Source organism: Oncorhynchus mykiss, chromosome 30, assembly GCF_013265735.2.
Source record: "Oncorhynchus mykiss isolate Arlee chromosome 30, USDA_OmykA_1.1, whole genome shotgun sequence".
In the NCBI taxonomy this organism is placed as follows: domain Eukaryota; kingdom Metazoa; phylum Chordata; class Actinopteri; order Salmoniformes; family Salmonidae; genus Oncorhynchus; species Oncorhynchus mykiss.
In genome coordinates this window covers 1143361-1167948 of record NC_050570.1, presented here as the reverse complement: position 1 = coordinate 1167948, position 24588 = coordinate 1143361, and the positions used below count along the sequence as shown (strand labels likewise).

Sequence of the window (24588 nt, the reverse complement as noted above, 5' to 3'; positions counted from 1 at the left end):
TCTGCTTTCCCAATGAAAACGAGTTCTTAGGTTACTGTTTGATTTGTGAAGGGAGCTCCACCCTCCCCGCTTTGCCCCAATAACTGAGCGTAAAATAACTCCCTCGATAAGTAGACCAGAGCCAACTGGAAGCCAGATATCATGGAGGAGCAGAAAGCAGTCCTCACATGACAGAGGAAATGCCCACCGACACAGACAGGAAAATTGACAATTTTTCTTCACTGGTAAACGGCCTAAGTAAACCATCTTATTTTTCCACCATCTTTGAATTAAAGTGTTCTTGCTGAAAACAGCACTTTGGCGAAAATGTTAAGTTTAGCTAGCTAGCTACACATTGAACCAGCATCTGGGCAGAGGAGACCATGCATATACAATGATTTTAACCATTTTATGCCGCGTTCAAAACAAATGGGAACACGGACATCTCAGACCTTGGTGTGTTCAAGACAACTGGGAACTCCAAAAAAAACTAGCTCAGACTGGGAAAATCGTTTTGAACTGTCAAACAACTCCGAATTCCAACTCGGGAACTCAGGCCTCTTTCTGGAGCTCAGACTTTCCGACCTGAAGATCATTGATGTCAAATCAATCAAATCGTATTTTTCTGAGTTCCCAGGTGTGGTGAACGAACCACTATGCCACGATTTTGCCATCTCAGACAAAATCTCCACGTCGTGGGCAAATTCAGGTCGTACGTAAACGACTGTTGGAAGTCTTGGCTGGTTCAGTGAGACAGGGTCTGGGTCTGCTGATTCAGTACCACTACGTCTTGGCTGGTTCAGTGAGACAAGGTCTAGGTCTGCTGATTCAGTACCACTACGTCTTGGCTGGTTCAGTGTGACAGAGTCTAGGTCTGCTGATTAAGTACCTCTACGTCTTGGCTCCTCGTTCAGTGTCTGCTGATTACCACTACGTGCGGTCGTAGGCCCCGTCTACGTTCTGCCAGTGTCAGACATTTTGAGCCTTAATTGTGTCGTGTGCCTGAAAATGTACAAGCAATTTACAAGAATCTGTCTTATATTTGTATCTAATCTATGTATTGTGTGCATGCGCACTTTGTCAACAACAATACATACATGATTGAATGTTTTTATTTTCATTTTTTTTCCATGTGGAATGGTTTCAGTCCCATAATGTTGTTTATTCCAGGTGGAATGGTTTCAGTCCCATAATGTTGTTTATTCCAGGTGGAATGGTTTCAGTCCCATAATGTTGTTTATTCCAGGTGGAATGGTTTCAGTCCCATAATGTTGTTTATTCCAGGTGGAGTGGTTTCAGTCCCATAATGTTGTTTATTCCAGATTGAGTGGTTTCAGTCCCATAATGTTATTTATTCCAGGTGGAGTGGTTTCAGTCCCATAATGTTGTTTATTCCAGGTGGGATAGTTTCAGTCTCATAATGTTGTTTATTCCAGGTGGAGTGGTTTCAGTCCCATAATGTTGTTTATTCCAGGTGGAGTGGTTTCAGTCCCATACTGTTGTTTTTTCCAGGTGGAATGGTTTCAGTCTCATAATGTTGTTTATTCCAGGTGGAGTGGTTTCAGTCCCATAATGTTGTTTATTCCAGGTGGAATGGTTTCAGTCTCATAATGTTGTTTATTCCAGGTGGAGTGGTTTCAGTCCCATAATGTTGTTTATTCCAGGTGGAATGGTTTCCGTCTCATAATGTTATTTATTCCAGGTGGAGTGGTTTCAGACCCATACTGTTGTTTTTTCCAGGTGGAATGGTTTCAGTCCCATAATGTTGTTTATTCCAGATGGGATGGTTTCAGTCCCATAATGTTGTTTATTCCAGGTGGAGTGGTTAGTCTCATAATGTTGTTTATTCCAGGTGGAGTGGTTAGAGTCTCATAATGTTGTTTATTCCAGGTGGGATGGTTTCAGTCTCATAATGTTGTTTATTCCAGGTGGAATGGTTTCAGTCCCATAATGTTGTTTATTCCAGGTGGAGTGGTTAGAGTCTCATAATGTTGTTTATTCCAGACAGGAGTCTGTTATCAGGACACCCAGCTGTCTTGACCAATGACAGAATACTTGAGATAGACAAGATGGTGGCGTAAATTTTTTGGGGATTACTTCATGGAGCAAAAATAACAGAGCATTTTCTAAATTCAAACTGACCCCCCTGCAACTGGACAATTACATTTTATGAGACTCCTGTTTCCTCTAATCGAGGATGAAGACGGTATCGGCAAGTATTGGTCGAAAATCTTCTGTGTTACACCAAACGGTACCTAACCGGTAACTCTCAGTATAGTGGATACCACCTTCTTTGGGTTAAATCACATTATCTGGTGTTATAATCTATAGCTAAGTCTGTGAGGGGGGTCTTGGGGAAAAAAAGGAACTATGATTAAGTGAATGGATCACACACTAAGTCAATCAAAAGTGCCAGATGGACATTGTGACGTGTAGAATATCATGTGTAAGGAAGAATGTTGTAAATGTTTAGTGAGTGGACCATGATCTTTTGATCGTGTTTTTTGCATTATTAATATGCTGTTAATCTGATGATGTATTTCTCATGTCTACATCTGTTTATGTATGTGCTTGAAAAATAATTACCATTTTAAAATTCATGTTTTGTATATTTAAACATTTGTCTTTCTAAAACATTACAATTTACCCGATTTCATAACGTTGTGATGTGGAACTACAAGTCCCATCTGCCATTAGTCTGGTTTAGTAATTCTGCTGGTCGACCAAGCATGTTCACACTGTTGGGACTACAAGTCCCATCTGCGATTAGTGTAGTTTAGTAATGCTGCTGGTCGACCAAGCATGTTCACTCTGTTGGGACTACAAGATCCATCTGCCTTTAGTCTAGTTTAGTAATGCTGCTGGTCGACCAAGCATGTTCACTCTGTTGGGACTACAAGTCCCATCTGCCATTAGTGTAGTTTAGTAATGCTGCTGGTCGACCAAGCATGTTCACTCTGTTGGTGTGTTGACGTGAATTCCCCTCGCAGTTCCCGGGAGCAGCGCACAGGTAAACAAATATTCGTCATAAACATTGTTCATTGATAGAAACTGGGAAATATAATTTATAATTGTATAACATGTCCAACAACAACGTGTGTAAGTTAGCAAGGTACGATATTTGAAGCACACAACTATCTAATTTAGTGACCGCAGAACGACGTTACATAACTTCTTGTTTGGTAACATCCATGTGCCAGCTAGCTCATGTCCATTCATGCAAGTTAGCAGTAACTTTTGTATATAGCTTTGCATGCAAGTTACCCGTAAATTAGTTATTGCCTGTTACAAATTGCAAGACATGTCAACACTGTTAATTGAAAAATTTGAAAGTTAGCTTCCAAGTTAGTTAGCTAACTAACGTTACATCACAGATACATTGACTTTGGTTACATAGTTGATCTGCCCATAGTGCGTGTAGAAACTGATTCCTGTCCTCTATTTGGTCCCCTTGTCCTTCTCTATCTGGCCCCCCTTGTCGTTCTCCATCTGTCCCCGTCTCTCTGTCCCCCTCTCGATCTGTTCCGTTTCCGTTTCTGCCCCTGTCTCTCTCTCCCGCTGTCTCCTTTCCCTCTCCTACCCCTGTCTCTCTCTCTCCCTCGCTGTCTCCTTTCCCTCTCCTACCCCTGTCTCTCTCTCTCCCTCGCTGTCTCCTTTCCCTCTCCTACCCCTGTCTCTCTCTCTGTCCCGCTGTCTCCTTTCCCTCTCCTACCCCTGTCTCTCTCTGTCCCGCTGTGTCTCCTTTCCCTCTCCTACCCCTGTCTCTCTCTCTGTCCCGCTGTGTCTCCTTTCCCTCTCCTACCCCTTTCTCTATCTACTGTCCCTCTCCATTTGTCTCTCTATCTCTTCTTCAGAACCACACCACCACCATGCCTGAGGGTCCAGAGTTACACTTGGCCAGTCTGTTTGTCAACAGGATGTGTGGGGGAGTGGTCTTCACCGGCCCAGTACAAAAATCAGAGGTCAGTAAGAACCCTGAGGTCTCCTTCTCCTGCCCGGCCTACACCATCATCGCCACCTCCAGAGGCAAGGAGGTCCGCCTCACTCTAACCCCCCAGAAGAGTGACTCTGCCCAGGGGAGATGCAGGCGGTAGGTAACCGAGAAGTTAAGAGGTGGAATAGTTTCCAAGGTTACTGGTTTAAAGTTACTGTTTGTTTTGTGGTGGTGGACCAAAAATATGAAGTTGCTTTGAAAGATGGAGAATTAAATACCATTCTATTATGTTGTCAGGGGGAAGACAGGTCAGGTCAACCAGGTCCAGACCATGGACATCGTCTTCCGTTTCGGAATGTCTGGATTCTTCCGTTTCACCACGGAGGCGGAGCTTCCTAAACATTCCCACCTGCGGTTCTACACCAATGAGAAGCCCTGTAGGGTTCTGAGCTTTGTGGACACACGCCGCTTTGGCAGCTGGCAACCCAACGGGACCTGGCAACTCAACCGAGGGCCCTGTATCATGTTTGAGTACCTGAGCTACAGGTAGCCATTTTTCAAACTCCAGAACCTAATAGGAGATGAAATGGATCAGCATTACACAGTGGGGTTAGATCCTATTAGAACAACAACATGGGCTACAGATCCCTTGGGGTTAGATCCTATTAGAACAACAGGGGTATAGTGCCAAACATCAACATTAAAAGCGTCTTCTCTAAATCACCTCTTCTTGTTTGTTGTCTACAAATCCTCCCACCATCAGTTCAGATGGTAACCCAAGGTTTCAGGGTTCAGATGGTAACCCAAGGGTTCAGGGTTCAGATGGTAACCCAAGGTTTCAGGGTTCAGATGGTAACCCAAGGTTTCAGGGTTCAGATAGTACATTTTGTAGTGGGTGTGACTATATGACCACTGTTCTACATTGCCGTACGTCGTTTCTGTTCCAGGGAGAATGTCCTTTCCCACCTGTCCGACAGAGCGTTCGACCGGCCCATCTGTGAGGTTCTGTTGAACCAGAAGTACTTTAACGGCATTGGCAACTACCTGAGAGCTGAGATCCTCTTTAGGTGACCCACTGCCCCAACATCTATGTTAAGCCTGATTTAGACTATGAGATTGTTTTACTATTAGAACCATGTGTTGTCGGCTATTGCGAGTCAAAAACAAAACTACCAACACCATTGTTGTACAAGCACATTTTCCAGCTATGACATTTATTTCCTTCCCTGATGAATTGAAACTCCCTAGAATTCTTCATTCTCATCTTGTGAGAAACAGACCTTATTCTGATACAATGAGCGTTAATTGAGTTACTCTTTCTTCCATTCTTTTAGATTAAACATCCCTCCCTTTGTGAAGGCTCGGACGGTTCTGGAAGGACTTCAAACACATCTGTCCGACGAGGACCGGAAGTCAGTTGTTAAAGTGGAGGTCACAGACACAGAAGTCAAAGAGGAGGTCACCAACACCGAGGTCAAAGAGGAGAACACCGACAGAGAAGTGAGAGGGCAGGCCAGGTTCACTGGCCATTGCATTACATTTAAGGGATTACAAAAATCGGTAACTGTAATCCGTTACCAGCAAAAATATTGTAATCAGATTAGATACTTTTGAAAAACTAGATGATTACTTTTAAATTCAGAAAGGATGTTTGCGAGAGAAAAAAAAATACCTGACACTTCTCTGTTTTCTCAATGACATTCAAATCAGCATTGAAAAAAAAGTGCAAGTTTCACCTGAGCGAGTCTGACCACCAATCAGAGACCCCTATGATGTCAGAGACCCCTATGATGACCCATCAAATGTGTTTGATGGATTGTGGGGAAAGAGCAGGAATAGGCTTTTGTAGGCTTCAGTCCAAGCCATGTCTTCCGACTGCTGTCGGCATCCTGAGATTATCCAACTTGAATAAACGCTTGGAGGTAAAGGATGACAGCAGTGGTGTCCTCTACAGCAATACGGACATCACTTATTATTGTTATCTACATAGCGCATTGATGTGAATCTCATTTAGCTATTTGCGCCCGACGGATTGTGGACGGCTGTTCACAAATCAAAATGTGTCTTTGAACCCAATGATGGTTGAAATGAAGAAGTTTAACCTGCCTATCAACCAATGGCCAGCCACATGTGTAACTGCTTCAGAGTGCAGATCCCAGCCTGTGGAATAAACGTGGGGCTTTTAATTCATGCTGATAAAATACATCAATACGCAATCTGTATTTGCTTCATCCATTTTTGGACTTGTAAATTATATATATTCATGTAAAGATATAATTGAATAGTATTATTGTTATATGTACCAATCCAACCCATAAAGTAAAGTTTACATAGCTGGCCATATGGATGTTAAACTTTAACATGGATTTATCCCGCAATAGATGTTGTTCAATTGGTAACATGCATTGTTGTCTACTTCTAAAAGTAACTGAATGTAATCAGATTACATTACTGAGTTTGGGTAATCCTAAAGTTACTTTACTGATTGCGGTATAGCTGATAGCATGCTTCTCCGCGGTATAGCTGATAGCATGCCGCTACGCGGTTTAGCTGATAGCATGCCGCTACGCGGTTTAGCTGATAGCATGCCCCTCTGCGGTGTAGCTGATAGCATGCCTCTCCGCGGTATAGCTGATAGCATGATGCTACACGGCATAGCTGATAGCATGATGCTACGCGGTATAGCTGCTATGGGGTATAGCTGATAGCATGATATCCACTAACTACTGTTTCCTGTGTTGATCAGATCTCAGACAGAGCTGCTGTGAAGGAGGATGAGAGTGAGACTCCAGACCTGCTCCGTCTCTGTCACACAGTACCTCTGGAGGTCATCAAGTTAGGTACAATAATATACTCACAGTTTTCCCATTAAGTTGTGTACAGTATGGCTCTGCTGTTGGGTGCAGTATCACTGCTGACTGTGTTTAACTGAACTGGAACAATCTCTCATAAAAATGACCCTAATTGGCTTGTTAAACCTACCTATTACAAGTCTCAATTTCCTGACAGACACACAAGTCATTTTACGTGACCACCAACCATGTAACGTTATGAATCAACAGCTCTTGGACAAAGGAAAGAGATTGGTAATGTAATAGTCATAGTGACCTCAAGTTTACCGTCATTTTTATTTTTTTATTTCCTGTTTAGTTTCCTGTTTTCAAACCTAATTTACTGTAATTCAGTTTTTTTTTTTTTTGCCATGGCATATTCACACATCATAAGCCATCTGTGGGGGTGGGAGCTTTAGGGGGCCCCCAACCCCCCCCCCAATTCTTTTGGGGGGGAAGAAGGTCCTTTTAAGAAGTCACCAGTGCTGACCGCCAAGGGTAATAACATTTAGAGGAAACACTGGTGTTCCCTCTGCCTGATGACCTTTATTAGGTGGTAAAGCTGACGCTTCCTGGCTGTTTTTGTAGGTTGTTTAATGTTGGTTCGTGATATGAAATCTATTGTTGGAATACAATACAATTAAAGAACAAAGGAGGCCCTCACACTATTTAAAGCCCCCCCAATTCACAGCTTTGTTGACAACGTTTCAATCCGAAACGGATATTCGTCAGGTCAAACAGTGTTCACATCCCAAAATATACACCTTTCACCTCACATGACCACATGGTGGGTTCAAAAACAATGTGTATCTCTAATAATTTGATATCAATGAGATGGGCAGGTGTAGTAGTTACAGACTATATATAAACTCAGCAAAAAAAAAGGACCATATCTTTCAAAGATAATTCGTAAAAATCCAAATAACTTCATTGTAAAGGGTTTAAACTCCATTCCCCATGCTTGTTCAATGAACCATGAACAATTAATGAACATACACATGTGGAACGGTCGTTAAGACACTAACAGCTTACAGACGGTAGGCAATTAAGGTCACAGTTATGAAAACTTAGGGCACTAAAGAGGCCTTTCTACTGACTCTGAAAAACACCAAAAGAAAGATGTCCAGGGTCCCTGCTCATCTGCATGAACGTGCTTTAGGCATGCTGCAAGGAGGACTGCAGATGTGGCCAGGGCAATAAATTGCAATGTCCGTACTGTGAGACGCCTGCTACAGGGAGACAGGACGGACAGCTGATTGTCCTCGCAGTGGCAGACCACATGGAACAACACCTGCACAGGATCGGTACATCGCACCTGCAGGACAGGTACAGGATGGTAACAACAACTGCCCGATTTATACCAGGAACGCACAATCCCTCCATCAGTGCTCAGACTGTCCGCAATAGGCTGAGAGAGGCTGGACTCAGGTCTTGTAGGCCTGTTGTAAGGCAGGTCCTCACCTGACATCACCGGCAACAACGTCACCTATGGGCACAAACCCACCGTCGCTGGACCAGACAGGACTGGCAAAAAGTGTTACACCGAGGCCTGTACTCCGGAGCGGGATCGATTTGGAGGTGGAGGGTCCGTCATGGTCTGGGGTGGTGTGTCACAGCATCGTCGGACTGAAGACATCCTCCTCCCTCATGTGCTACCCTTCCTGCCGGCTTATCCTGACATGACCCTCCAGCATAACAATGTTAGGCACATTGTTCTGTGTATGATTTCCTGCAAGGTGGGAATGTCAGTGTCTTGCCATGGCCAGCGAAAAGCCCGGATCTCAATCCCATTGAGCGGGTGAGGGCTAGGGCCATTCCCCCCCAGAAATGTACGGGAACTTGCAGGTGCCTTGGTGGACGAGTGGGGTAACATCTCACAGCAAGAACTGGCAAATCTGGTGCAGTCCATGAGGACGAGATGCACTGCAGTACTTAATGCAGCTGGTGGCCACACCAGATACTGACCGTTACTTTTGATTTTGACACCCCCTTTGTTCAGGGACACATTATTCCATTTCTGAAAGTCACATGTCTGTGGAACTTGTTCAGTTTCTCATATTTGCACATGTTAAGTTTGCTGAAAATAAATGGAGTTGACAATGAGGACATTTCTTTTTTTGCTCAGTTTATTTACAAAATGACCAAGTAGGAATGTGACCACTTAGTTTGTTTGTTTGACCTGACAAATCAGTTTCGGGTGGAAACATCAATAAAGCTGTGAATTGGGAGCTTTAACAGTGTGAGGGCCTTCTTGTTCTATACTGGTATTCTTCATTAGCCCAGCACCTACAGTATATTTTTAACAGTGTGAGGGCCTTCTTGTTCTATACTGGTATTCTTCATTAGCCCAGCACCTATTTTTTTTTTTTAAAGGATGTGCGTATGACCACAAACTTTTTCTATAGAATACAATGTTTCAGAGCCTTGCTCATTTCCTGTCTTTTAGAATAGAACCATTCAGGCTACTTTTCTGGTTCTATTTCAAGGATTCCTTCCCTGTATGACTGTTATGAGGTGGTAAAGGTTACGACCCAGAGAATAAGGCTATATTTGATTAGTGGTTACGACCCAGAGAACAAGGCTATATTTTATTAGTGGTTACGACCCAGAGAATAAGGCTATATTTGATTAGTGGTTACGACCCAGAGAACAAGGCTATATTTTATTAGTGGTTACGACCCAGAGAATAAGGCTATATTTTATTAGTGGTTACGACCCAGAGAATAAGGCTATATTTTATTAGTGGTTACGACCCAGAGAATAAGGCTATAGTTTATTAGTGGTTACGACCCAGAGAACAAGGCTATATTTTATTAGTGGTTACGACCCAGAGAACAAGGCTATATTTTATTAGTGGTTACGACCCAGAGAACAAGGCTATATTTTATTAGTGGTTACGACCCAGAGAACAAGGCTATATTTTATTAGTGGTTATGACCCAGAGAATAAGGCTATATTTTATTAGTGGTTACGACCCAGAGAATAAGGCTATATTTTATTAGTGGTTACGACCCAGAGAACAAGGCTATATTTTATTAGTGGTTACGACCCAGAGAACAAGGCTATATTTTATTCGTGGTTACGACCCAGAGAATAAGGCTATAGTTTAGTGGTTACGACCCAGAGAATAAGGCTATATTTTATTAGTGGTTACGACCCAGAGAACAAGGCTATAGTTTTAGTGGTTACGACCCAGAGAACAAGGCTATAGTTTATTAGTGGTTACGACCCAGAGAATAAGGCTATATTTTATTAGTGGTTACGACCCAGAGAACAAGGCTATATTTTATTAGTGGTTACGACCCAGAGAATAAGGCTATATTTTATTAGTGGTTACGACCCAGAGAATAAGGCTATATTTTATTAGTGGTTACGACCCAGAGAATAAGGCTATATTTTATTAGTGGTTACGACCCAGAGAATAAGGCTATATTTTATTAGTGGTTACGACCCAGAGAATAAGGCTATGTTTTATTAGTGGTTACGACCCAGAGAATAAGGCTATATTTGATTAGTGGTTACGACCCAGAGAATAAGGCTATATTTTATTAGTGGTTACGACCCAGAGAATAAGGCTATAGTTTATTAGTGGTTACGACCCAGAGAATAAGGCTATATTGTGTTATTAGGTGGTAAAGGTTACGACCCAGAGAAAATGGACTACACTGACTTTAAATCGTGGCTCCAGTGTTACTGTGTGAAGGGGATGAAGTCTGTAAGAGATCACAACGGCAGAACTATGTGGTTCAAGGTAAGCACACACACATCACACACACACACACACACACACACCTTTTAGACATGTATGTAATGTGATTGTTTTGTCTGGTTTCAGGGAGATCCAGGTCCCATGGCTCCTAAAGGTGAGGCACTAGCAGAGCCTAAAACAGAAGGAAACCCTTCCACAATCCAACAGTCTCTTACTCCAGTTAGTGGTTAACAAGGCCAGTCCTAAGAAACTGACTGGCGGTATAGAATGCATCAGTAATACCAGTTTAACTTGTTATGGCTGCAATCCCACTATCGGGATACGTGTCATCAGCAACCGCTGAATAGCATAGCGCTACATGCAATAAATATTACTATACATTTTTATATTCATGAAATCACAAGTGCAATATAGGAAAACACAGCTGAGCCTTTTGTTAATCCACCTGTCGTGTCAGATTTAGAAATGATGCTTTACAGCGAAAGCAATCCAAGCGTTTGTGTAAGTTTATCGATCGCACGACAAAACATAAAGTACACTTAGCATCAGGTAGCTTGGTCACAAAAATCAGAAAAGCAATCAAATTAATCGTTTACCTTTGATCTTCGGATGTTTTCACTCACGAGACTCCCAGTTACACAATAAATGTTCCTTTTGTCCAATAAAGATTATTTTTAGATCCAAAATACCTCCGTTTGTTTGGCGCGTTACGTTCAGAAATCCACAGGAAAGAGCGGTCACGACAACGCAGACGAAAATTCCAAATAGTTCCCAGAATGTCCACAGAAACATGTCAGACGCTTTTTATAATCAATCCTCAGGTTGTTTTTAAAATATATAATCGATAATATATCAACCGCAAATGTCTTTCACAGTAGGAGAGGGAAAAGCAATACCTATCCAAACATGCTTGAGCAAAACTCATGTGACAACTTGACGCGATGTTGTCATTCTGGCTCATTTATCAAAATACAAGCCTGAAACTATGTCTGAAGACTGTTGACACCCTGAGGAAGCGATAGGAAAAGGAATCTGGTTGATATCCCTTTAAATGGAGCAAAGGGAGGCTATGGAACATGGAGTTTTCAAAATAGAAGCCACTTCCTGTTTTGATTTTCCTCAGGGTTTCGCCTGCAATATCAGTTCTGTTATACTCAGACAATATTTTGACAGTTTTGGAAACTTCAGAGTGTTTTCTATCCAATACTAATAATAATATGCATATATTAGCAACTGAGACTGAGGAGCTGGCCGTTTACAATGGGCACCTTTTCATCCAAGCTACTCAATACTGCCCCTGCAGCCATAAACAGTTAAATTCATTGGGTTGATCTCCTCTTCTCATCCGCTAGATGCCAAAACAAAGATGATAGTGAAGAAAGAGGATGACCATGATTATAAAGGGGGAAAAAAGGTGAGTTGGGATTGTTTCCCCAGCTACTTTAACTGTACAGTAAAAACATGAGCACGCCTCCCATTCTCATCCCTCATCAGGTAAAGAAGGCCCGCTCTGAGAGCACGGTGAAGCCAAAATACATAAAGGAAACGGTGCAGGAAAAGGAAGTCCCTCAGAGACGGGCAGGAAGGAGGAAGTAAACATGACCTCAGCAGAAGAGCACCAGTACAGAGTCCAGTGAGATGAGAAGCTTTTTGATAATTTGTCCTTCAACTTTGCCTGCGTCATGTGATTTGTCATGATTTATGAATCCTCCGTGTTCCAGCCCCACACGGTTTCTGGTGGGACCAGAAACCGTGCCAGACAGTAGAAGAATATTGTCCATTTTCATGCAGGAAACAAAAAGTGTATATTTTTTTGTTGCTTTCAATCCAGACGCTGCTAGGTAGAACAAGCAAGTAGCTGTAGGAACAGAGCCATTACTGAACGGGGCCATTTTAAAAATAAAACTGTCTATGATATGTGTTCTATGCAAGAGAAATCCCCTTTTTGTACCATGTAATAAACCACGTTTGATATCATTTTGGTCTGCTTGCTTTGAGTGCTGTGTAACACAAATGGAATATTGAGAGCTGTTTTAAAGTATAGAAAACCTTCATTTATTTACTTATTTCAACAACATCCACAAAACTCCATTTTGAAAGAAGAAAAAAAAATGCATGGGGTCCCGTTTTAAATTACATGCAGCTTAAAGCCTTCATAAACACTACATTAAAAGTTACATATCAGCTGTCGTGCTTTATAAAGGGTTCTTAAATGTGGCATAACTGACAAACCTGTGCTCCATTAAGGATTTATAGCCAGCCGTTCATGCATTTTGGTACAGCATTGCAACGGCAGGATATTGGGTTTAATTCCCGGGACCACCCATGCGTAAACATTTATTCAGACTAAGTCGTTTTGGATAAAAAGCTTCTGCTAAAACGTTTCTAGAAAGGCCCAACCTCTTTCCCTCTGGTGTACAGTCAACATTGGACCTGACCTCAACTTCCACCAAAATCCTGCAGGACATGTTGGCCTTTAATTCTGCCCACTTCTGTTTTTTCCACAAATTCCCTTTTCTTTGGATATGTATTTCATATACAGTGATTTGCATTGGGGGCATTGATATGACCTAGGAAATAAATATTAAAAACCCTCAAAGATCGGACACTTTTTTTCTTCCATTTCCTCCTAAAACAACAACCCAACTCTAACTGCCTGTAGCTCAGGACCCAAATCTAACTGCCTGTAGCTCAGGACCCAACTCTAACTGCCTGTAGCTCAGGACCCAAATCTAACTGCCTGTAGCTCAGGACCCAAATCTAACTGCCTGTAGCTCAGGACCCAAATCTAACTGCCTGTAGCTCAGGACCCAAATCTAACTGCCTGTAGCTCAGGACCCAAATCTAACTGCCTGTAGCTCAGGACCCAAATCTAACTGCCTGTAGCTCAGGACCTGAAATAACAACCCAAATCTAACTGCCTGTAGCTCAGGACTTGAAATAACAACCCAAATCTAACTGCCTGTAGCTCAGGACCTACAATGACATACCCAAATCTAACTAGAGAGAATAAAGTAGACGGCATGGGTCAAAATTTTGATTTATGACCCTGTGTCCATGATGACGTGTACATGTCCAAATATGGGCCTCCGGCCAGGCCATCCTGTTCCTGTGGTCACGTGTTAGAGGGTGTGTTATTTTATATCTATATTGCATCCTTTGAAGTAGTCATGCTGATTGATGTCTAGGGACCTGTTTGAACTGGGGGGGGGGGGTTCTGTGTTTGAACTTTTGAAAGAGTATGGCCCCACACCCCCAGTTTTATTGTCCTTATGGTTGCTATCTATGAAGCAGGAATGTGTGTGTGTGTGTGTGTGTGTTAGAAACAAGGTCCCTTGGCATTGTGTCCCTCTCAAGCTTTCAACAACAGTTAAACAGCCATCTAAATAATGTTTCTCAGCCTAGTTTCCTATTTAGTTCTCTTTATATGTACATGCACAGAGCTTCCAGATGGCTCCAGCCTAAGGATTTTCAGTGCATGTACACCTGGGGAGAATAGAACCCCAAAGAAGAGATCCTAAAGGTCATTTCAGATTCATCATGACAGCCTCTTTATGAAAGGCCTTTACTTATGGCTAAACAGTTTTCTACCCATCTTATTAATTAATGATGTGGGCATACCCAGGATTTACATGCAGGACGGTTGATCTACACATGGAGGGAAAACTTACGGAGTTATGATGGAGCGGGCAAGCGTCTTTGCGATGGTGAATTGGAAACGGATAATGGTCAGGGCTAACCGGACCTTTTATCTGTAAGAAATAGTAAACATTTTGAATTATAACGTGTTAAAATGTATGTACTAAATATTTTGAATGAAATCACTGGTTTTAAAAAATGTATCTCACGATTTAACGATAGGGGAAGAGGTCATTTCATATTTGGGTTTAGGGGAAGAGGTAATTTCATATTTGGGTTTAGGGGAAGCGGTAATTTCCTATTTGGGTTTAGGGGAAGAGGTAATTTCATATTTTGGATTAGGGGAAGAGGTAATTTTATATTTCGGTTTAGGGGAAGCGGTAATTTCATATTTCGGTTTGGTGGAAGCGGTAATTTCCTATTTCGGTTTAGGGGAAGCGGTTTAGGGGAAGAGGTAATTTCATATTTCGGTTTAGGGAAAGAGGTAATTTCATGTTTAGGGGAAGCGGTAATTTCATATTTCGGTTTAGGGGGTTATTAACTTTATGGAAAACAATATTCACACTATGTGGATTATAAACATGTACATACATAGAGAGCCAACACATCAAGATCTAACAGGGATGAGTGGGGATTCATAGTACAACAGGAGGCTTCTGTAACCTGCAATTCGTGTTAAATATGTTTTGCATACATCCACGACTGAATGGTTTCACAAACTCCCTTTAAAGGTTTTGTCAGAAAGTTGTAACAGGCCTCATTCAACAGTCTAGAGATGAACCTGGAGACACCAAAACATCACCGTTTAGAGCAGCTTGGAGATTATTACCCATGTAAGGGGGGAGCAAAGAGCGGATTTACCCAACTCTGTACAAACCCCGACACGGGGTATGATAACTCTGACCCGTACGCCAAATGGTTATTAGAGATGTTTACAACTGAGGGAGTTGACAGTAGGTCAATGAGATGTATAAAGGCAAATTGACATAACGGACCTCAAAGACCAACAGCCTACTTTATAATATAGAATGCAGGGGTTTGTACTGAACATGTACCCATTATAAAACAAAATGGTCTACGGTCAAATGCATCTATAGTTTTGTAATGAAGTGGTCGCTGCATTCATTTAGATTATTTCAACATAGTCTTCGTCAGTCCACAGAATGGAACAGCTATCAATTAACCATGATAACGGGACTTACCCATGATATCCACTCTTAGTTCAAATATTTATGGACCTTAAATTATTATGGAATACACAATATCTCACCCTTAAACGATAGGGGTCTTTTCTCTCACGCCAGGGTCGCAGAGAAATGTAATGTCTGGAAAAAACATGTATTATTTTATAGTCTTCCTACAATGGTATGTTCTAAACATTGTAGGCCTCCAACTGCAGGCCTCCAATGTTTTTACATAAAACACTAATGATGCATGTTTAAATATTAGTACAATTTGGTCATTTAATTCTGACATGTCTTTAAAAAGTTTGTACAAAATATTTTGGAATTAAATCAATGGTTTTAAAACAGTATCTCACCCTTTATATTAAATCAATGGTTTTAAAACAGTATCTCACCCTTTATATTAAATCAATGGTTTTAAAACAGTATCTCACCCTTTATATTAAATCAGTGGTTTTAAAACAGTATCTCACCCTTTATATTAAATCAATGGTTTTAAAACAGTATCTCACCCTTTAACGATAGGAAAATGTCCTTTCCATCCATAACCCCGGTCTGTCGCGACAACAACAACAAAAAGACACGGAAAATCAGGGTGCGTGCGTGAGTGTGACGGAGCAGCAGGAGTGTGAGTGTGACGGAGCAGCAGGAGTGTGTGTGTGACGGAGCAGCAGGAGTGTGTGTGTGACGGAGCAGCAGGAGTGTGTGTGTGACGGAGCAGCAGGAGTGTGAGTGTGACGGAGCAGCAGGAGTGTGAGTGTGACGGAGCAGCAGGAGTGTGAGTGTGACGGAGCAGCAGGAGTGTGTGTGTGACGGAGCAGCAGGAGTGTGAGTGTGACGGAGCAGCAGGAGTGTGTGCGTGACGGAGCAGCAGGAGTGTGCGTGTGACGGAGCAGCAGGAGTGTGAGTGTGACGGAGCAGCAGGAGTGTGTGCGTGACGGAGCAGCAGGAGTGTGAGTGTGACGGAGCAGCAGGAGTGTGTGTGTGACGGAGCAGCAGGAGTGTGAGTGTGACGGAGCAGCAGGAGTGTGTGCGTGACGGAGCAGCAGGAGTGTGAGTGTGACGGAGCAGCAGGAGTGTGTGCGTGACGGAGCAGCAGGAGTGTGAGTGTGACGGAGCAGCAGGAGTGTGTGTGTGACAGAGCAGCAGGAGTGTGCGTGTGACGGAGCAGCAGGAGTGTGAGTGTGACGGAGCAGCAGGAGTGTGTGTGTGACGGAGCAGCAGGAGTGTGTGTGTGACAGAGCAGCAGGAGTGTGTGTGTGACGGAGCAGCAGGATTGTGTGTGTGACGGAGCAGCAGGAGTGTGTGTGTGACAGAGCAGCAGGAGTGTGTGTGTGACGGAGCAGCAGGATTGTGTGTGTGACGGAGCAGCAGGAGTGTGTGTGTGACAGAGCAGCAGGAGTGTGTGTGTGACAGAGCAGCAGGAGTGTGTGTGTGACGGAGCAGCAGGAGTGTGTGTGTGACAGAGCAGCAGGAGTGTGTGTGTGACGGAGCAGCAGGATTGTGTGTGTGACGGAGCAGCAGGAGTGTGAGTGTGACGGAGCAGCAGGAGTGTGAGTGTGACGGAGCAGCAGGAGTGTGTGTGTGACGGAGCAGCAGGAGTGTGAGTGTGACGGAGCAGCAGGAGTGTGTGTGTGACGGAGCAGCAGGAGTGTGAGTGTGACGGAGCAGCAGGAGTGTGAGTGCGTTTCAAAAACAAAAGGGTGTGTGTTCAACAGGGGCCCAGGCATGTAGCCCCATTCTATCTGTAGAGAATCGTTTGAAACCAAGGTGTGCACTATCATGCATACGACATGTCCAGATATCTGCCGACCCCCCCGGGGTTAAACATTGATATCTCTAATCAGCGCCCAGTGCCCCCCACCCCAGGTTGTAGACAGAATGTCTCGACATCCCCTCCTGTTGTTTGAATTCACTGCCTTTGTTCTCTAAACCAAATATACAGGGTGTTGCATACATGATATCTCCCGAAAAAAAATAAGGAAAAGCCCCTGTAAACTGTCTGTACTTTCGCTAGTTAGGGACACGAACGCAGAGCGAGTCTAGTGGGTCTAGTCTAGTACTTTAACACTATGTTACCACAGCTTTAGCGCAAACCCACAGGCCCGAATATTTAGCTGCCAGGACAGATTAAAAAAGAGATGCGAATAAGTGAATTCCTCCTAATGGATATTTCTGAAGGCTACTGGACATAAGTGATTGGGAAGCGACTGTTAGACGTAGATTCTCAGAAGCAAACTGCGCCCTGTCCTTTACGTAGCCCTTCACGATCACACCATTTTCGGCGTAAATTAAAATAATCACATACCCAAGAATGTTTATATATTAAAAAACGAAAAGTGTGCACTCTGAACGACTTCGTAAGACACCAGGCAGCAGTCCCAGGACAGAGTAGTAGTCTGTGAAGCCCTCTAATCTAAGTGTGCACTCTGAACGAATTCGTAAGACACCAGGCAGCAGTCCCAGGACAGAGTAGTAGTCTGTGAAGCCCTCCTAATGGACATTTCTGGAAGTGAGTAAGTGAAAAATATATTTTAAGTTTTGTTTTGAATATTATCGTGATATTATTGTAATATTAAACACGAGTTATTTGTGTTTTAAACAGGGGGGGACAACTATTCTTTTTTTTTAGGTATGATGGACAACTGACACAACGGGTGACTTGGATGCATTAGGGACTCTGACCGACATCGGAGGAACCGATGAAACAGACAGTATTCTGCCTTTTTGTATGAAAGGTTTTCCAAACACTCCAAGAACAGAGAATTTAAAAGAACCTCAACCCACCTGCTACACATTCCATGCCCCAACAACCAACGCACAACTGTGGCCCAAGTGCATTGCGCAGAATCACCCCAAGAAGGGCTACAGGGCTGAAAATGTATGGATTCAAGAACTGGCTCTCTATGTATGTACATGTTTATAATCCACATAGTGTGAATATTGTTTCCCATAAAGTTAATAACCCCTAAACCGAAATATGAAATGACCTTTAGGATCTCTTACCCCCCTATTACTTTGTGGTTCTAATCTCCCTCTTTTAAAATCGCCCCAGTGACCAAATCTCTAACATTCCTGATCGTTCCCATATATTTTAACCCTAAACCTCCCACAATAACTATTGTCTATTGTTAGTCTCAGTGACCTTACTGACAATATCCACGTTTAAAACAGATGGAAATACATTGTTGGATACAGTTTTCATGTCTTTCATTACGCAGACCTTTGTTTCATTAGACTATATTTCTCATTAGGAATACGGTTGTCAGCCCCTTGGAGGCTTGGTGCTTGTACAATGAAAAAGTATATCATGTATGCAACACCCTGTATATTTGGTTTAGAGAACAAAGGCAGTGAATTCAAACAACAGGAGGGGATGTCCAGACATTCTGTCTACAACCTGGGGTGGGGGGCACTGGGCGCTGATTAGAGATATCAATGTTTAACCCCGGGGTGGGGGGCACTGGGCGCTGATTAGAGATGTCAATGTTTAACCCCGGGGTGGGGGGCACCGGGCGCTGATTAGAGATGTCAATGTTTAACCCCGGGGTGGGGGGCACTGGGCGCTGATTAGAGATATCAATGTTTAACCCTGGGGTGGGGGCACCAGGCACTGATTAGAGATATCAATGTTTAACCCTGGGGTGGGGGGCACCAGGCACTGATTAGAGATGTCAATGTTTAACCCTGGGGTGGGGGGCACTGGGCGCTGATTAGAGATATCAATGTTTAACCCCGGGGTGGGGGGCACTGGGCGCTGATTAGAGATGTCAATGTTTAACCCTGGGGTGGGGGGCACTGGGCGCTGATTAGAGATGTCAATGTTTAACCCTGGGGTGGGGGGCACTGGGCGCTGATTAGAGATATCAATGTTTAACCCCGGGGTGGGGGGCACCAGGCGGTGATTAGAGATATCAATGTTTAACCCTGGGGTGGGGGCACCGGGCGCTGATTAGAGATATCAATGTTTAACCCCGGGGTGGGGGCACCGGGTGCTGATTAGAGATATCAATGTTTAACCCTGGGGTGGGGGCACCGGGCGCTGATTAGAGATATCAATGTTTAACCCTGGGGTGGGGACACCAGGCGCTGATTAGAGATATCAATGTTTAACCCTGGGGTGGGGGGCACTGGGCGCTGATTAGAGATGTCAATGTTTAACCCTGGGGTGGGGACACCAGGCGCTGATTAGAGATATCAATGTTTAACCCTGGGGTGGGGGGCACTGGGCGCTGATTAGAGATGTCAATGTTTAACCCTGGGGTGGGGACACCAGGCGCTGATTAGAGATATCAATGTTTAACCCTGGGGTGGGGGGCACTGGGCGCTGATTAGAGATGTCAATGTTTAACCCTGGGGTGGGGGCACCGGGCGCTGATTAGAGATATCAATGTTTAACCCTGGGGTGGGGACACCAGGCGCTGATTAGAGATATCAATGTTTAACCCTGGGGTGGGGGGCACTGGGCGCTGATTAGAGATGTCAATGTTTAACCCTGGGGTGGGGGCACCGGGCGCTGATTAGAGATATCAATGTTTAACCCTGGGGTGGGGGCACCGGGCGCTGATTAGAGATATCAATGTTTAACCCTGGGGTGGGGGGCACTGGGCGCTGATTAGAGATGTCAATGTTTAACCCTGGGGTGGGGGCACTGGGCGCTGATTAGAGATGTCAATGTTTAACCCTGGGGTGGGGGCACCGGGCGCTGATTAGAGATATCAATGTTTAACCCTGGGGTGGGGGGCACCGGGCGCTGATTAGAGATATCAATGTTTAACCCCGGGGTGGGGGGCACCGGGCACTGATTAGAGATATCAATGTTTAACCCCGGGGTGGGGGGCACCGGGCGCTGATTAGAGATATCAATGTTTAACCCCGGGGTGGGGGGCACCGGGCGCTGAATAGAGATATCAATGTTTAACCCCGGGGTGGGGGGCACCAGGCGGTGATTAGAGATATCAATGTTTAACCCCGGGGTGGGGGGCACCAGGCGGTGATTAGAGATATCAATGTTTAACCCCGGGGTGGGGGGCACCAGGCACTGATTAGAGATATCAATGTTTAACCCCGGGGGGGTCGGCACCGGGCGCTGATTAGAGATATCAATGTTTAACCCTGGGGTGGGGGCACCGGGCGCTGATTAGAGATTTCAATGTTTAACCCCGGGGTGGGGGGCACCAGGCGGTGATTAGAGATATCAATGTTTAACCCTGGGGTGGGGGCACCGGGCACTGATTAGAGATATCAATGTTTAACCCTGGGGTGGGGGGCACCGGGCACTGATTAGAGATATCAATGTTTAACCCTGGGGTGGGGGGCACCGGGCGCTGATTAGAGATATCAATGTTTAACCCTGGGGTGGGGGCACCGGGCGCTGATTAGAGATATCAATGTTTAACCCCGGGGTGGGGGGCACCAGGCGGTGATTAGAGATATCAATGTTTAACCCCGGGGTGGGGGGCACCGGGCGCTGATTAGAGATATCAATGTTTAACCCTGGGGTGGGGGGCACCGGGCACTGATTAGAGGTATCAATGTTTAACCCCGGGGTGGGGGGCACCAGGCGGTGATTAGAGATATCAATGTTTAACCCTGGGGTGGGGGGCACCAGGCACTGATTAGAAATATCAATGTTTAACCCCGGGGGGGTCGGCAGATATCTGGACATGCCGTATGCATGATAGTGCACACCTTGGTTTCAAACGATTCTCTACAGATAGAATGGGGCTACATGCCTGGGCCCCTGTTGAACACACACCCTTTTGTTTTTGAAACGCACTCACACTCCTGCTGCTCCGTCACACTCACACTCCTGCTGCTCCGTCACACTCACGCTCCTGCTGCTCCGTCACACGCACACTCCTGCTGCTCCGTCACACGCACACTCCTGCTGCTCCGTCACACTCACACTCCTGCTGCTCCGTCACACACACACTCCTGCTGCTCCGTCACACACACACTCCTGCTGCTCCGTCACACACACAATCCTGCTGCTCCGTCACACTCACACTCCTGCTGCTCCGTCACACTCACACTCCTGCTGCTCCGTCACACTCACACTCCTGCTGCTCCGTCACACTCACACTCCTGCTGCTCCGTCACACTCACACTCCTGCTGCTCCGTCACACACACACTCCTGCTGCTCCGTCACACACACACTCCTGCTGCTCCGTCACACTCACACTCCTGCTGCTCCGTCACACACACACTCCTGCTGCTCCGTCACACTCACACTCCTGCTGCTCCGTCACACACACACTCCTGCTGCTCCGTCACACACACACTCCTGCTGCTCCGTCACACACACACTCCTGCTGCTCCGTCACACTCACACTCCTGCTGCTCCGTCACACTCACACTCCTGCTGCTCCGTCACACACACACTCCTGCTGCTCCGTCACACACACACTCCTGCTGCTCCGTCACACTCACACTCCTGCTGCTCCGTCACACTCACACTCCTGCTGCTCCGTCACGCACGCACCCTGATTTTCCGTGTCTTTTTTTGTTGTTGTTGTTCGCGACAGACCGGGGTTATGGATGGAAAGGACATTTTCCTATCGTTAAAGGGTGAGATACTGTTTTAAAACCATTGATTTAATATAAAATATAGGGGGCGCTCTTTTAATTTTTGGATGAAAAACGTTCCCGTTTTAAACAAGATATTTTGTCACGAAAAGATGCTTGACTATGCATATAATTGACAGCTTTGGAAAGAAAACACTCTGACGTTTCCTAAACTGCAAAGATATTGTCTGTGAGTGCCACAGAACTGATGTTACAGGCGAAACCCAGATAAAAATCCAATCAGGAAGTGCCGCATTTTTTGAAACCGCCTCATGGCAATGACTCCTTATATGGCTGTGAAGGAGCTAGGAGTCAGCTTACGTTTTCCACGTTTTCCCCAAGGTGTCTACAGCATTGTGACGTATTTGTAGGCATATCATTGGAAGATTGACCATAAGAGACTACATCTACCAGGTGGTCGCTTGGTGTCCTCCGTTGCAATTATTGCGTAATCTCCAGCTGCAGTATTTTTCCGTTTGCTTCTGATGAGAAGCCAACTGCCACCACTGATAGATTATCGAATAGATATGTGAAAAACACCTTGAGGCTTGATTCTAAACAACGTTTGCCATGTTTCTGTCGATATTATGGAGCTAATTTTGAAAAAAGTTTGGCGTTGTAAGTGACTGCATTTTCCGGTGTTTTTCTTAGCCAAACGTGATGAACAAAACGGAGCTATTTCGTCTACACAAATAATATTTTTGGAAAAAATGAACATTTGCTATCTAACTAAGAGTCTCGTCATTGAAAACATCCGAAGTTCTTCAAAGGTAAATGATTTTATTTGAATGCTTTTCTTGTTTTTGTGAAAATGTTGCCTGTTGAATGCTAGGCTTAATGCTATGCTAGGCTATCAATACTCTTACACAAATGCTTGTGTAGCTTTGGTTGAAAAGCATATTTAGAAAATCTGAGATGACAGTGTTGTTAACAAAAGGCTAAGCTTGTGTTTGAATATATTTATTTCATTTCATTTGCGATTTTCATGAATAGGAAACGTTGCGTTATGGTAATGAGCTTGAGGCTATAATTACGCTCCCGGATACGGGATTGCTCGACGCTAGAGGTTAAAGGGTGAGATACTGTTTTAAAACCATTGATTTAATTCCAAAATATTTAGTACAAACTTTTTAAAGACATGTTAGAATTAAATTACCAAATTGTACTAATATTTAAACATGCATCATTAGTGTTTTATGTAAAAACATTGGAGGCCTGCAGTTGGAGGCCTACAATGTTTAGAACATACCATTGTAGGAAGACTATAAAATAATACATGTTTTTTCCAGACATTACATTTCTCTGCGACCCTGGCGTGAGAGAAAAGACCCCTATCGTTTAAGGGTGAGATATTGTGTATTCCATAATAATTTAAGGTCCATAAATATTTGAACTAAGAGTGTATATCATGGGTAAGTCCCGTTATCATGGTTAATTGATAGGTGTTCCATTCTGTGGACTGACGAAGACTATGTTGAAATAATCTAAATGAATGCAGCGACCACTTCATTACAAAACTATAGATGCATTTGACCGTAGACCATTTTGTTTTATAATGGGTACATGTTCAGTACACACCCCTGCATTCTATATTATAAAGTAGGCTGTTGGTCTTTGAGGTCCGTTATGTCAATTTGCCTTTATACATCTCATTGACCTACTGTCAACTCCCTCAGTTGTAAACATCTCTAATAACCATAAGACGTACGGGTCAGAGTTATCATACCCCGTGTCGGGGTTTGTACAGAGTTGGGTAAATCCGCTCTTTGCTCCCCCCTTACATGGGTAATAATCTCCAAGCTGCTCTAAACGGTGATGTTTTGGTGTCTCCAGGTTCATCTCTAGACTGTTGAATGAGGCCTGTTACAACTTTCTGACAAAACCTTTAAAGGGAGTTTGTGAAACCATTCAGTCGTGGATGTATGCAAAACATATTTAACACGTATTGCAGGTTACAGAAGCCTCCTGTTGTACTATGAATCCCCACTCATCCCTGTTAGATCTTGATGTGTTGGCTCTCTATGCATGTACAGTGCCTTGCGAAAGTATTCGGCCCCCTTGAACTTTGCGACCTTTTGCCACATTTCAGGCTTCAAACATAAAGATATAAAACTGTATTTTTTTGTGAAGAATCAACAACAAGTGGGACACAATCATGAAGTGGAACGACATTTATTGGATATTTCAAACTTTTTTAACAAATCAAAAACTGAAAAATTGGGTGTGCAAAATTATTCAGCCCCCTTAAGTTAATACTTTGTAGCGCCACCTTTTGCTGCGATTACAGCTGTAAGTCGCTTGGGTATGTCTCTATCAGTTTTGCACATCGAGAGACTGAAATTTTTTCCCATTCCTCCTTGCAAAACAGCTCGAGCTCAGTGAGGTTGGATGGAGAGCATTTGTGAACAGCAGTTTTCAGTTCTTTCCACAGATTCTCGATTGGATTCAGGTCTGGACTTTGACTTGGTCATTCTAACACATGGATATGTTTATTTTTGAACCATTCCATTGTAGATTTTGCTTTATGTTTTGGATCATTGTCTTGTTGGAAGACAAATCTCCGTCCCAGTCTCAGGTCTTTTGCAGACTCCATCAGGTTTTCTTCCAGAATGGTCCTGTATTTGGCTCCATCCATCTTCCCATCAATTTTAACCATTTTCCCTGTCCCTGCTGAAGAAAAGCAGGCCCAAACCATGATGCTGCCACCACCATGTTTGACAGTGGGGATGGTGTGTTCAGGGTGA

The 24588-nt window shown here is 44.0% G+C and overlaps 1 protein-coding gene across 5 annotated transcripts; it reads left to right on the top strand.

The window, feature by feature from the left end:
• The first annotated feature begins 54 nt into the window (after nt 1-54).
• neil1 (nei-like DNA glycosylase 1) lies at nt 55-12430 on the top strand. Of its 5 annotated transcripts, XM_036969372.1 has the most exons (11): nt 1093-1111; nt 1150-2989; nt 3834-4069; nt 4211-4459; nt 4861-4980; nt 5248-5413; nt 6660-6753; nt 10374-10495; nt 10580-10607; nt 11806-11867; nt 11948-12430. In XM_036969372.1, exons 3-11 carry the CDS (start codon nt 3849-3851, stop codon nt 12047-12049), a joined length of 1164 nt encoding a protein of 387 aa, XP_036825267.1. In that variant the 5' UTR covers nt 1093-1111; nt 1150-2989; nt 3834-3848; the 3' UTR covers nt 12050-12430. The 5 variants fall into 5 exon arrangements, with proteins under 5 accessions (XP_036825271.1, XP_036825270.1, XP_036825268.1 ...); XM_036969373.1 differs by lacking the exons at nt 1093-1111; nt 1150-2989 and adding an exon at nt 215-237; XM_036969375.1 differs by lacking the exons at nt 1093-1111; nt 1150-2989; nt 11806-11867 and adding an exon at nt 201-224.
• Nucleotides 12431-24588: the final 12158 nt, after the last annotated feature.

Excerpts from the sequence above, each read along its gene's own strand:
- neil1 (XM_036969373.1), top strand. The coding sequence starts at position 3,849 with ATGCCTGAGGGTCCAGAGTTACACTTGGCCAGTCTGTTTGTCAACAGG. Across the intron at positions 5,414-6,659 it reads AGGAGAACACCGACAGAGAA|ATCTCAGACAGAGCTGCTGT; the intron begins GTGAGAGGGCAG and ends TGTGTTGATCAG. Across the intron at positions 10,608-11,805 it reads AGGTCCCATGGCTCCTAAAG|ATGCCAAAACAAAGATGATA; the intron begins GTGAGGCACTAG and ends CTCATCCGCTAG.